Here is a 14,552-nt window from a genome sequence, read left to right on the forward strand (position 1 = left end):
ACCGGATCAGAACCTCTCCCCTGATGTCGGTGCTGTACAGATATTACTTACCCCGGTCAGGAACTTCTCTGATTATATACAGGAAAACATACAGGACCTTTGGTGACGTCATAGGAGGGCAGAGTCAAACACAGGGGGAGGTGGGTTTGTTGCTATAGTAAGGTCATGCCTTTTAGGTAAAAACGAGACGATATGGGCTCTGGAGAGGATTAGGCCATGTGACCCTGAGGCGGACGGTGACCAACAGCAATATTTAGGAAAGTGCTGTGGTCTCAAGAGTCTGATAATGTGAGAAGGATTTGAGATGATGTCACGATCATGTGATCAGTCACGTGCCAAGGGGCAGAACGTCCAGGTTTCTCCATGATGGTGACATCATCAAAGGTCCTGTATCCACTGAGGTCTGGAGTCTCCTGAAGAGTCAGTGTAGGTTTTACTTGTGTTTGTTGTTGTTGTGTAGTTGTATCGTATATGGCGGTATTACATATAGAGGATATAGTCAGCGCTTTAGACCTGGAGGGAGACGTAGAAAATTTTGTCAAATTGTGCCCTCACCTACGACTATTGATTTACAATAGATCTGACTATGGCGTAATAGTTTACGATCAGCCAGAACATTAAAACCACAGGATAATGGATTAATATAGATTATCTGGCGACGGCGGCGCCTGTCAGGGACGGGATATATTAGGTGACAGGTGAGCGGTCAGGTCTTGAAGTTGTTGTGGAGGAAGCAGGAAGAACGGGCAAGCGTAAGGATCCGAGGGACTTTAAAGCCTCACTAAACTTTCGGACTTTAGATTTTTGTGTCGTTAATAAATTTTGTAATCTACTTTGATAACGAGTTGTGGCTCCTTTTTTGCAAAAACCTGTACTGAAATCCCTGCCTGTCCCTTCTTAAATTCGTCTCTGCGTCAACCCCTTAAGCCACATCAATTTTCCAATTTTGCGTTTCGCTTTTTCTCTGCTTTCCAAAAAGCTTTTTTGTTTTTCTACAGAGTCCTATGAGAGCTTACTTTTTGCGGGACAAATTGTGTTTCGTAGCGGTATATCCCGGAAAGATGGAAAAAATTATACAGTGGAATTTTAACTGGACACAAAGTCGGACAGGCAGGACTTTGTGTCCGGTTAAAAAAAAGACGGTTTCGCCGCGGAGAGGCAGAAGACGCTCATGGGCGGTCACTTTGCAGACCCATTCAAGGGAATGGGTTTGAAAACTGACCGCCGGGTTTCCGTCTCCTGTCTCGGCAGAAACGGAAACCCGAAAGCAGAGACCGGGCGCAGGTGTGAACCCACCCTTATGCTGCGTCTCACCTCTCTCTTTTTAGGTTCCTCCTCCACATTGATATCCACGAGCTCGTTGTCCTTTTTCTGGTCGAGGATGGACAAGGACAGGAACAAGAAGAATAAAAGGATACTAAACCTCACCCTGGAGATGATCTACCTGCTGACTGGAGAGGTGAGGGATGGTGGGAACTATATCATATGACACTATGTTTATCTGTATTAATGAAGTCAGGACCTCAGCCATGTGCAAAAGTTTTAGGCAAGCATGGAAATAGATGCTGCAAAGTAAAACATGTAGTTAGAAATAGAAGGGTTAATAGTTTGTTAGTCAAATAACAAAATGAAGGGAATTAAGAAAATTACATGTAAATCCCATCAATATTCGGTGTGACCTTTGCCCTTTGCCTTCTTCTTGGTACTTGCAGACAGTTTTTGGCAGATCTGGGCAGGGAAGTTGTTCCCGCCGCCATCTTGGAGAACTAAGCCCAGATCTTCTGTCGTGTTGCTTGCTCCAAGCCGTCTTTCTCTTCTTGTCATCCCAGACAGACTGGATGATGATGAGATCGGGGCTATATCCGTGGGGGCCGGATCATCCCTTCCAGGACTCCTCCTCCGAATATTGATGGGATTTAGCTTTTCTTCATATATTGGTTATATTGATATGTCTCTTTCCATGCACAGGATTACACAGTAGTGAAAAAAACAAATGAGCTTATGACTCCCGGCTACAATGCCCATGTGTCAGGACAATGGAACAACAGCCAGAGCCGGGTCTTTTTACCGCCATCTCAGTCGCTGATATATGAGACAAACAACGAGCAGAAGATCCTAGAGCTCACCAATAAGATCATCCAGATGCTGACCGGAGAGGTGAGCGCTGCTGGGAATGCTGGGACTTAATACAGTCACGTGTCTGGGTGATGACCGTATCATTGTGTTGTCAGGTCCCGATAAGGTGTCAGGACGTCACTGTCCATTTCTCCATGGAGGAGTGGGAGTATTTAGAGGAACACAAGGATCAGTACAAGGAGGTCATGATGGAGGACGAGCCGCCCCTCAAACCACAGGGTAAGAGGAGATATTGGACTCTGCGAGTATAGGCGTGTGTTGTTAGTTATATGGAGATGTCATGGGGGACCCAACCATTTCAGTATACCGTGTTTCCCCGAAAATAGGACGTACCCCGAAAGTAAGGCATGGCAGATATTTTGCTGCCTTGCCTAATATAAGGCGCTCCCCCGAAAGTAAGACGTAGTGAATAGAAATGAATGGAAGTAGCCGGCAAGCAGGGGGTTAATCGGCGTGCCGGGCGCTTCCATTCATTTCTATGGGAGCATGTGTAGGCACCGACCAGAGGCATTAGCGCTGGATGTCTGCTGACACCAGGCGGCTATGGCGGCCGCCCGACTCCTGGGAGTCGGGCGGCCGCCATAGCCGCCTGGTGTCTGCTGGTGTCAGCAGATATCCAGCGCTAATGCCTCTGGTCAGTGCCCACAGGGGGTTAATAAATGCAAAAAAAAATAAAATAAATATATATATATATATATATATATAAAAAAAAAGTATTAAAAATTCAAATCAACCCATTTCCCTAGAACACATATAAAAGTATGTAAATACTGTGAAACACATACCGTACATGTTAGGTATCCCTGTGTCCAAAATCGCCTGCTCTACAAATCTATAAAAATATTTTTATACTGTACAGTATTTAATAAATGTTAATTTTTATATTTAGCAATATATGTGAATTCTTCTTTGAAAAAAATAAAACACCCCTGAAAATAAGACATGGCGCATCTTTGGGAGCAAAAATTTATACTGTATAAGACACCGTCTTATTTTCGGGGAAACAGGGTAGATATGGGGGACCCAACCATTTCAGTATAAATAGGGGGACCCAACCATTTCAATATAGATATGGGGGACACAACCATTTCAGTATAGATAGGGGAACACAACCATTTCAGTATAGATAGTGGGACCCAACCATTTCAGTATAGATATGGGGGACCCGACCATTTCAGTATAGATAAGGGGACCCGACCATTTCAGTATAGATATTTCAGTGTAGATCTCTCACAGCAGAGTAAGTGTAGTGTGTGAAATAATACTGTATATGCTGCTGATATTTTGGAGCTGTGACACATAAGCTAGTTCCCGACCTTCATTGTCTAGGCAATACAGAGTATTCCTTGCCCAGGTTGTGTTTCGTTCTAGTGAAAGATCTAGATCTGGCTCTGTCTGTCTGTATATGGAGCAGAGAACATTTGGGAGTATATGAGCACTTAAAGGTGCACTGTATGGTCCAGTTATTTTAACTGTACTGATTCTTAGGGGGAGTTCACATTAATGTCTGTTGTCTTCGATTATAGGATGACAGCAACGGACATTAAACTGTCACAGACTGATTCTGAAGCGATCTTCCTTCATGTTTCTTTACCTTTGGAAGATAAAGTCATACACGCAGGAAGATCGCCTCCGTCATGGTGTTTACATTAGTGTCAATGGGAACGGACACAGAATCAGCCTGGGACCGTTCTCTGCGACAGTTTAATGTCCGTTGCTGTCATCCTATGATGGAAGACGGCAATGGATAGTAACAATGGCAGTGTGAGCGCCCCCTCACTAATCTATATGCACTAGAATTTTCCATTTAACTCCCAATGATGACTTATAAATGACTGTTTTTTTTAATTTTTATGACAAGTCATCATAAATATCCATTTTTCCGTACAGATGATATCCTGATCCACGAGGTCAGCCATCTCCTCTCATCTTCCATTTGTAAAGTAGAATGTGACCTGACACAAAATAGCTATGAGCACTACCCTATAACCCCAAACCTACCTGCAGTAATCCACAGCAGAGATATGTTACCCGATCCCAGGACTCTAGAAGAACCGTCTTCTGATCAGTCACGCTTTCCATGGTCTGACGGCGCCATCGATTTTACCAAAAAGTCTCCTATGTCTATGCAGAAGACAAGCCATAAGAACGACAGGAAGTATTCATGTTCCGTATGTGGGAAGTGTTTCACTAATAAACCTAATTTCATCGAACATCAGAGAATCCACACAGGGGAGCGGCCGTATGCCTGCCTGGAGTGCGGCAAATGTTTTACCTGGAGATCAAACCTGGGCGAACATCAGAAGGTCCACACGGGGGTGAAGCCATATTCTTGTCTGGATTGTGGAAAGTGTTTTGCCTCGAAGTCCCATCTCGTGGAACACCAGAGGATTCACACGGGGGAGCGCCCCTATTCCTGTTCAGAATGCGGCAAAAGTTTTGCCATTAGATCCAATCTGGTGGAGCATCAGAAGACGCACAGGGGGGAGCGGCCATTCCCTTGTTTGCAGTGTGGCAAATGTTTTACACGGAAACCGGATCTGGTGAGACATCAGAAGGTTCACACGGGGGAGAAGCCATATTCATGCTCAGAATGCGGGAAGTGTTTTTCGATGAAATCCAACCTCATGGAGCATCAGAAGGTTCACACGGGGGAGCGGCCGTATTCATGTACAGAATGTGGGAGGTGTTTTTCCAAGAAATCAAACTTAGTTGAGCATCAAAAAATTTACGCCGGGAGAAGCCATTTTAATTTTCATACTTTATGACCTAATTGACCCGCCAAGGCTTCAGCTACTGCAGTAATGGCTCATAGACATTATAGCCAAAAAAGCTGGGAGATTTTGGTGGAATTCATTAAAAAATGTATATGTATGGTGGAAGAACAACAGTTTTCTGACATGTTAGATTGCAGCATTCGACATAGGTTACACCCATGGAAGACAGAGCACCAGGGGTATCTAGAAGCAGCTCGCTGCCCTTTCTTGGGGTGAGAAGATCCTTTAAAGGGATCCTATCATTCAGACGACATTTTTTCTAAGTACCACGTCAGAATAGCCTTAAGAAAGGCTCTTCTTCTCCTACCTTTCGTTGTCTTCTCCGCGCCGCCATTCGCCTACAATCCTGGTTCTTGTCGGAATGTAAATTAGCTCTCTCACAGCACTGGGAGCAGGCACCAGCGCTCAGACAGCACTGGGGGCGTCCCCTATGCTGCGAGAGAACTCTCTCCAGCGCTGCCTCCTCTTCTTCAGCAGCGTCATCTTCAGCCTCTTCTTCCGGCAGTGGCTTGTAACTTCTAAGGCCTCCGGCCTTGGGCAGAGATGACTGCTCATGCCCATAGGCCACGAGAAAATGGCCACTTGCATAGTATTGTAAGCGCCATTTTCTCGGGGCCTGTGTGCAAGAGCAGTCTGCTCTGCCCGAGGCCTAGAAGTAAGAAGACACCGCCGGAAGAAGAGAATGAAGAGACCGTTCCTGACTAAGATGGAGGTAGCGCTGGAGAGAGTTCTCTCACAGCATAGGGTCCACCCCCAGTGCTGTGAGAGAGCTAATTTGCATACCAAGAGAAACCGCAGCATGTAGCATGGCGCCCAGAGGAAGAAACACTTTTATTATATTAACTAGTGGGGGTTCACAGCTTCTGATTTCTCCTTGAACCATCCCTTGCCAGCTGATGCACTGCACCGGCATCCAGTCACAGCTACCCGTCTTTTGGTCCGAAACCTGAGACGGCCTCCACCTCAAGTTCCGTTCCAAAATACCCCGTGTGAACCCAGCCTTAGGAAACCTTTGAGCTGGGTCCACTAATGTGTTATAACGACCCCGGGCCCACTACATGCAATACCTTTTGATGCCAAAACACAGACTGATCAGTGCAGGATCTGGGTGTCAGAACTTGACCAATCAGATACTGACGGCTTATTCTGTGGATAGGTCATCAGTATGGAAAAAAACAAAACAATGGGGAACGGAAAAATCCCTCTAAGTCCTCTGCCCTTTTGCTCTTGCATTGTTCAAAAAGTAAATAATCGTGTATTAACCCCTTCCCGCCGATGGCATTTTTTGATTTTTGTTTTTCGTTTTTGACTCCCCTCCTTCTAAACCCCATAACTTTTTTATTTCTCTGCTCCCAGAGTCATATGAGGTCTTAATTTTTGCGGGACAATTTTTTCTTCATGATGCCACCATTAATTATTCTATATAATGTACTGGGAAGCAGGAAAAAAATTCAGAATGGGGTGGATTTGAAGAAAAAATGCATTTCTGCGACATTCTTACGGGCTTTGGTTTTACGGCGTTCACTGTGCAGCCAAAATGACATGTCCCCTGTATTCTGTGTTTCGGTACGGTTCCAGGGATACCAAATTTATATGGTTTTATTTACATTTTGACCCCTAAAAAAAATTCCAAAACGGTGTTAAAATTTTTTTTTTCTAAAAGTCGCCATATTCCGACGGCCGTAACTTTTTTATACATAGGTGTACGGGGATGCATAGGGCGTCTTTTTTTGCGGGGCCGGGTGTACTTTTTAGTTCTACCATTTTCGGGAAATGTTATTGCTTTGATCACTTTTTATTCAAATTTTTATCAGAATTAAAACAGTGAAAAAACGGCGGTTTGGCACTTTTGACTATTTTTCCTGCTACGGCGTTTACCGAACAGGAAAAATATTTGTATAGATTTGTAGAGCGGGCGATTTCGGACGCGGGGATACCTAACATGTATATGTTTCACAGTTTTTAACTACTTTTATATCTGTTCTAGGGAAAGGGGGGTGATTTGAACTTTTAATACTTTTTATATTTTTTTATATTTTTTTTTACTTTTTTTTTTATTTTTTTTTTTGCATTTATTAGACCCCCTAGGAGTGTTGAACCCCAGGGGGTCTGATCACTAATGCAATGCATTACAATGCTAATGCATTGCAATGCATTGCAAAAAATCATCATCTCTTTTGCAGGCTGTATACACCAGCCTGCAAAAGAGAGAATTTGCAGACCGGCTGGGAGCCTTTAACAAGGCTCCCGGCTGTCATGGCAACGGGGGGTCGGCCCTGGAGCATGCTCCAGGAGCCGGCGATCCCTGCCAAAATGGTGGCGCCCATGCGCCGCCGGGAAAATGGCGCCTCCGGCGCCTTTGACAGCAGAGCCGGAGGGGTTAATGCCTCCGATCGGTCCGGGGACCAATCGGAGGCATGAGAGCCGGTTGTCTACTGCTTAAAGCAGTAGACACCCGGCGGCTATGACGACCGCCCGGCTCCCGGGCGGTCGCCATAGTTACAGACCCGACACGCACCGTACTATTACGGCGCATGTCGGGAAGGAGTTAATAAATATACTAATTGGTGCAGACTTTCTAGGTACATGCTCGTGGTGTAAGATCACTTATTTCTGATGCTTAGAAGCTTTACCTCGGCTGTTGGAAAATTGAAATATTTCGAAGAGAGACAATCTTATATATATGTATAGCTTCATATCAGCAGGGGTTTATAAGGGATCCGCCCTACCAGATTCTCTCTATACCCAGGACTATATCAAGCATCCACAGGCATAGTTATAGGGGGTGCAGAGGCTGCAATCTCTACCAGGTCCTGGAACTTCAAGGGGTACAAAGTCCTACAAAGTACAAGAAGAAGACACCACTATAACACATAGCACCAGGTAAGCAGGGAGCACTATAACGTTATTACTATTTGCCTTGTCGATTGTTCTTTTAATAAAGTTTTAATGGTTTTGTATTAGAGCATGCACAATAGTCTACAACGGCGGCCATGTTTTTGTAGTAGTAAAGATCTCTAGTGATAGAATGGTCCGGGCATGCTCAGTAGCATTTTTGTTGGCCATTTTATTTGGATGATTTCTGGCATTAGCAATACAACTATAGAAATGAAATAATGGTGATTGCACCTGCGGTAAGTCCTCTAGTAATGACTGAGCTATAGAAAGTCCTTGTGTCCCCGGATATATATCACAGGAATGATGGATTTTATTATCTCTCATGTCATTTACAAACTTAAAAATGGGAGGTGAAAGGGCCTCATAAGTGGCAGAGCCGAGGGCCTCTCTTCATCTGAATCCGGCCCTGATTGTAAGGTGCTACTCACTTCACGTGTCTGTGGTTCTAGGAGTATATTCACACAAAGATCTGTTGAAGAAATTCATGAAACCGAAAATCAGTTCCATACGACTGACAGGGCTGGTTTTGGTAACAAAGCACATGGATTTTTGCAAGTCCCATTCAGGTAAATGGGACAATCACAGAGATTTATGAAACAACTCCGCTAGAATCCCATCCACATTGCAGGGACTGTAAAACACTTCTGCAGCAGAGTTACTGCCTCGGCCAATCAAAGTGGATCCTCAGCCTAAATGTCTTCTATTGTACGGAAGGAGTGCAGACATGTCTGGTCACCTTCTTCTCATGTTAAGAAATTGACATGTCTTCTCTTTTACTGATGGCCTAGCCATTGGCCTTTGGACTGGAGGAAAGTTCTGCTGCTCCCTAAATCTGCACATAAGGTGCACACAACACAATAAGGTGCTATCCCACCTCTATGGGTTACCACTTTGGGTTTTATTGAGGTCAATAAATGTAAGATCCTGCACAAGGAAGCATTCTGTACAGTTGGGATGTCGGCTGTATAACACAGCCAGCACCCGCTGCTAACAACTGATAATGCTTTACACTCTGCAGCAAAATCACACGCATCATGTAAAGTGCACAGGCACCCTGGGGGGTTTCACTATAACACATTTTTGTTCTAAATCCACCTCATTCTGAATTTTTTTCCAGCTTCCCAGGACATTGTACAGGATACTGAATGGAGCCATTACAAAGTACAACTTGTCCCGCAAACAATAAGCCGTGAACTGAAAAATGAAAAACTTATGGCTCTTGGAATGCTACAAAGAAAATCAGCCTAGTCCTTAAGGAGCTTTCATGTCCTCGGGCACAGGCGATTAGTAGTGTGCTGAATTCAGTGCACATGTTCCCCCGGGCTGGAGATATCAGTGCTGCTCATTTCAGCACCGATCTCTGCCCACTGTCAGAAGGGTGCTCCTGACAATCTAGCTGGGCTGTAAGGAAGGTTCCCCCACAACAGTACTCTAACATAACCTTTTACTGTTGGAGGAGGCGTTGATGCTGAGCTCTGAGGAAGGGCAAGGCGCTCCTCACAACCCAGCAATGACACCAGATTGTCAGTGGGGAGAAATCGGTGCTGAAACTAACATCACCGATATCTCCAGTCCCGGGGCACATAATGGAAAAGCCGACAGTGCACTGAATACAACGCACTGTCGGCTTTCTAGCGGTATATAAAACCGCATATGCAGGAGGACATGAAAGGTCTTCTTTAAGGGGTTAATGCTCGGTTGAAGGAATTTTGCTACATAGGAAAGGATGGTTGCACACTTTTTTTGCAGGGCATCTTTTTTCCACACCACAGCCACATGTTGATGTTATTCAATAAGTTTTACAAAATGCCATAGTAGGACTACGTGCACACTATTTTTACATAGCTGTGTGCATTTTTTTTAGGTCACACAATTTTTTTTCCTTTATACACTTGCAAACTAAGGCCTCGTTCACATCTGCATTGGTATTCCGTCCGGGGGAGTCCGCATGAAGACCGAACGCAACTGCAAGTGCTGTGCCAGAGAAAGCACACCAACCCCATAGTTTATAATGGGGTCCATGTGCTTGCCGCCAAATCTCCGCAGGGATCATGCGGACAGGAAAGTACTTCACAATCTACTTTCCGGCCCACATGATTCGTGCATGCACGGCAAGCACTCAGACCCCATTATAGTCTATGGGGTCCGTGTGCTTTCACTGCACAGAGCTTACAGTTGCATTCGGTCTTCATGCGGACTCCCTCGGACAGACCAAAGAGGCCTAAAACTTTTTAAATGCAGCAGCAAAAAAAAATTCTGTGTACAATTAGCTTAAATATATTCTATAGGAATATGACAAAAAAAAAAATCTGGAGCTTGATGTGTTAAAAAAAAAAAAAAAATACCAGAGAAGGAAAAAGAAAAAAATTTTGCAAAAATTCCGTTAGTACGGCAATTCATTAAAACCAAATCAATAACAATCAACATCTCGATGCAAATTTTTAAGAAGTAAACGTAGCAGGAGAACCCAATAAACCTTTCCGTGTGCATCAAAAAGGTTGTCAGTTTTCTGACATATTTTCATGCGACAACGTTGTTTCAAGCGTGCAACAACGGTCCATAATAAGACTGAGGAAAATTGGGCGTCTGTAATGATAACAATGAATAGATGGAGGACGTCTGATGATGTCATGATCATGTGACCACAGTGGGCAGTTAGATTCACTGTAACCTATAACTCCGCCCCCATGTGATCACTTGATGGTGACATCATCACAGGTCCTTGCTCTCAGGAATCTTTCGGCATGTTACTGGTCAGTGGATCTTTTACTTGTCTTGTATGTCCTATTATATGTCTATGTCTCTATTTAACCCCTTATAGCAGTTTTTATCCTCTTTCCTCCTACACTAAGGCTATGTTCACAATGGCGTCATAGTCTCCAGAGCGGCATGGCTTTTCTTTGCCCATCGGTTTTAATTCAAACACAATGGATGCCCCACGAACCCCAATATAGTACATTGGGCTCCGTATGTAACCGTTCCCATGTCCTTTGGAGCGTGGCGGACCCCACTGAGCATAATGGGGTCATACGGCTATTTATGTAACTCCTTTTTCAGCGATCTCATGTCTGTTGTTCTGATCCTCCGACAGACCAGAACAACAGACAGCGTATGCTAGTGTGAGCCTGGGTAATATGGCTAAAGAGCCATATTTTAGTTTATAAGGGCATTTTCTCATGTCATTTTCAGTAGTTGCCCTCTCTGGGGGTTATAAGGCTGATTATTGGGGTCACACCTCTGAGTCTCCCACCCAGCAATAGAAAAGAAGGTGTTTTCCACCCCATCTTGAATGCGGCGGTGGTCAGAAATGCGCTGCCTCACTTCATTCATTTCATTGGGATCACTGGAGGTGGCCAAAGCAGGAGACGTCGCAATATCATCCGATTTTTGAGGTTTTATGTGGCTGAAAAAAATCAGCTTTCAATGTTTTTTATGCCCCTGTAACATGTCACAGATTGGAGCTGGGGGCTCGACCATGAGATCATTTGCTTTGTTTTGTTTTCAATTCTATTTTACAAGCACAAAAAGATACAAAAAAGGAGAAGGTGGAGAATATCTGGACATACGTCTAACACAGGGGTGGGCAATTAATTTTCCCATGGGGCCGTATAAGAAATTGAAACTATGCTAGAGGGCCGTGCCACGACAAATTTAGCTCCACCCACTTCTACGTTGACTCCGCCCATTCCCAATCATCTTTGCATGTGCCCCCACACAGTATAATCCTCCTACAGTCACCCGTACATTATATGCCCCCACATTGTAATGTTCCCTTCCAACTGCCCCACAGTATTAAGTCCCTCTCCTGGTGCCCCAGTTTACACTGGTGGAAACTAGAGGGGACATGAAACTGGAGCAGCTGGAGGGGGACATTAAACAGTGGGGGTAGTTGGAGGGCGGCAATAAATTGACAGCTGGAGCGGGACATGAAACTGGGGGCAACTAGAGGGGGACATTAAAATCAGGAAGCTGGAAGCAGACATAAAACCGTAGGGGTAGCTGGAGGGTGACATTAAACTGGGGGCAACTAGAGGCAGACAAGTCCCCCTACAGCTTCCTCCACGGTTTAATGTCCCCCCAGTCTGTGCCCCCTTCATCTACCCCCAGTTTCATGCCCCCCCCTCCATTTCTCCCTCAGTTTCATATCCCCCTTTATTTTCCCCATTTCATGCCCCCCCCTCCATCTCTCCCCCAGTTTCATGTCCCCCCCCTCCATCTGCCATCTCTGCCCTAGTATAACATTCCCCTTCCATCTCTGCCCCTAGGTTACTGAGACACACACACACACACATATATAGACAGACAGACATAGACAGGCACACATATAGACAGGCACACATATAGACAGGCACACATATAGATACAGACACACATATAGACAGGCACACATATATACACACACACATACAGACACATATAGACAGGCACACATATAGACAGACACACATATAGACACATATAGACAGACACACATATAGAGATACACACACACTCTCTCTCTCCCCCCTGCAGCTCACCTTACATCTCTCAGTACTTTATGACACGCTCCACATCTCCATCTTCGGCCGGCACTAAGACACGCCCCCTAAACACGCCCCCCTAGACACGCCTCCCTAGTCAAAGCTGTGCGGGCCGGACTGAATCAGTCAGAGGGCCGGATATGGCCCGCGGGCCGGACTTTGCCCAGGTCTGGTCTAACATATGGTATAAACAGATTAATAGGAAGATCAACATACGGGCAGTAAGTCATTGTACATGATGTTGCGACCTGAGGGTTAGCCGAAGTAGGCCATCACTCAGTGTCTTAGACTGGGATCACACAGGGTATTTTGGTCAGGATTTTGAGGCCGAATTCATCTCAAAATCCTGACCAAAAAGACGGCTCCCATTGAAATCAATTGTAGTCGGTCAGTTCTTTTTTTCTGGGAGCCGTTTGTTCCGGACATGCTCATTCATCAGGCGAAGTTGCCGTGCGATTCGGCCTGAAGACACTCCCTCCTCCCAACTAGGCTCATTCATTTGGGCCTAATCCGGAGCGGAGTGCGTGACTGGATGCTGGTACACCGCATCGGCATCCAGTCGCAGCTACCCGTATTTTGGACCGGCCTCCGCCTCAGGTTCTGGACCAAAAAACCCTGTGTGAACTCGGCAATAAAGGGATGGGAGGAGGAGTAGGGAAGGGGGTAAGATGAGTCAAGAGAGGGTAATAGGAGAATGAAAATAAAGTGAAATAAAATAGTTACCATATATACTCGAGTATAAGCCGACCCGAATATAAGCCGAGGCCCCTAATTTTACCACAAAAAACTGTGAAAACGTATTGACTCAAGTATAAGCCAAGGGGGGGAAATGCAGCAGCTACTGGAAAATTTCAAAAATTAAAATGGTGGGAGTTTTTGGGTGCAGTAGGTGCTGGTGCTGGGAAAGGTGAGGGGGTGTTTTGGTTGTCTGTCTGCCCCTTTCCTGAGCTTGAGGACTGTTTTTTCTCCCCCCACTAGGAATTCAGTCTGGCTGACTATAGGGGATCTGCAGTGCTCCCATTAACCCCTTTCCAACGGAACAGGAGCACTGCAGATCCCCTATATTCAGTAGACCGGGCACTCTCAGACACAGGGAGACCTAATGTGTATGTGTTTCACAGTCATTTTCTACTTTTATATGTATTCTAAGGGGAAAAAAACTGTGCTGAAAAATTCAGCTTATACTCGTGTATATACGGTAAATAAAATCAACTAAAAAATAAGAATAAGAATGAACTAAATTGAAATAAATAAATGGGAGTAAAGGAATAAGAGCAAAAAATATAAATGTACCTATAAAGCGATAATAAGAGTTAAGTATAAAATAAAGTAAAATAAAATAAGATATAATGAAATAAAACAAAATAAAATAATAAATAATAATAAATAAATAATAAAAAAATAAAAACAGCTTACTGTGTAAGCGGCCATTTTCTTGTAGCTGTGGGTATGCACAGTTGGCTTTGCCCGAGGCCTAGAAGATTGAAACCCAGGACGAAAGAGGACACAGGGAGAGGGTGTTCCAGAAGAAGATGAAGACGTCGCTGGAGAGTTCTCTCGCAGCATTGGGGATGCCTCTAGTGCTGTTTGAGCGCTGAGGACCGCCCCCAGTGCTGTGAGAGAACTCATTTGCATACTCAAGAAAACTCAAGAAAACTGGGATTTCTACCGAACAGCGGCGCGGAGAAGATGTCTAAAGGTAGGAGAAGAATAGACTTCTTAAGGCTATTCCTACGTGTTATTCAGAAAAAAAGGGCCTCCAATGATAGGATCCCTTTAATTTGCATCGGAGACCATAGGAATCTTTGCTGAAACTGGTTGGAGAGAAAAGTCCTGCACAGAGTACGATTCTATATTGAAACCCGATGGACACCCGTAGTCCCCTGTTATCGTAACCAGACGAGCAGACGGGCTCTTTGTCGTGCCGTTCCCCTGGCGGACCCAAACAATAGAGCACCCAAGGCTAGTGTAGAAACAAATTGACCGTAATAGTTCATACATCACAGAATCTGAGAGTGCCTTAGTCTCTGAGGGTACGGTTGATCACGAGCGGGATAACAAATCCCATATTTTCTAAGCTGCCGTTGTTGTAATTTTTTTTTCTTTTTAAAAGTTAATATAAAAAAAATATTTTCTATTGTATTAAAATATAATACCTTTTTTTTTTCCCTATTCTTTCCATTTCCTATAGGGCAGTTTTTCTAAGAATCATGCCTAGCTG

General features: G+C 44.6%; 2 protein-coding genes across 4 annotated transcripts in view; one reads left to right on the plus strand and one right to left on the minus strand.

The window, feature by feature from the left end:
- Positions 1-215, minus strand: part of ATF6B (activating transcription factor 6 beta) — a 35,314-nt gene extending 35,099 nt beyond the window's left edge. For 2 of the 3 annotated variants that reach the window (XM_075259302.1, XM_075259301.1), the window contains exon 1: positions 52-215. The gene's annotated coding sequence lies outside the window, so the exon portion shown is untranslated. The remainder of the gene's footprint in view (positions 1-51) is intronic. The other variant, XM_075259304.1, reaches the window with a different exon arrangement.
- Positions 216-368: 153 nt separating this feature from the next.
- Positions 369-14,552, plus strand: part of LOC142185526 (uncharacterized) — a 54,044-nt gene continuing 39,860 nt past the window's right edge. The window contains exons 1-5 of the mRNA XM_075260954.1: positions 369-426; positions 1,329-1,459; positions 1,969-2,157; positions 2,232-2,355; positions 4,027-4,878. Of these exons, the coding sequence (XP_075117055.1) occupies positions 1,382-1,459; positions 1,969-2,157; positions 2,232-2,355; positions 4,027-4,878 (1,243 nt within the window). The 5' untranslated portion in view covers positions 369-426; positions 1,329-1,381. The remainder of the gene's footprint in view (positions 427-1,328; positions 1,460-1,968; positions 2,158-2,231; positions 2,356-4,026; positions 4,879-14,552) is intronic.

This window comes from Leptodactylus fuscus, chromosome 11 (assembly GCF_031893055.1).
Source record: "Leptodactylus fuscus isolate aLepFus1 chromosome 11, aLepFus1.hap2, whole genome shotgun sequence".
Lineage (NCBI taxonomy): Eukaryota > Metazoa > Chordata > Amphibia > Anura > Leptodactylidae > Leptodactylus > Leptodactylus fuscus.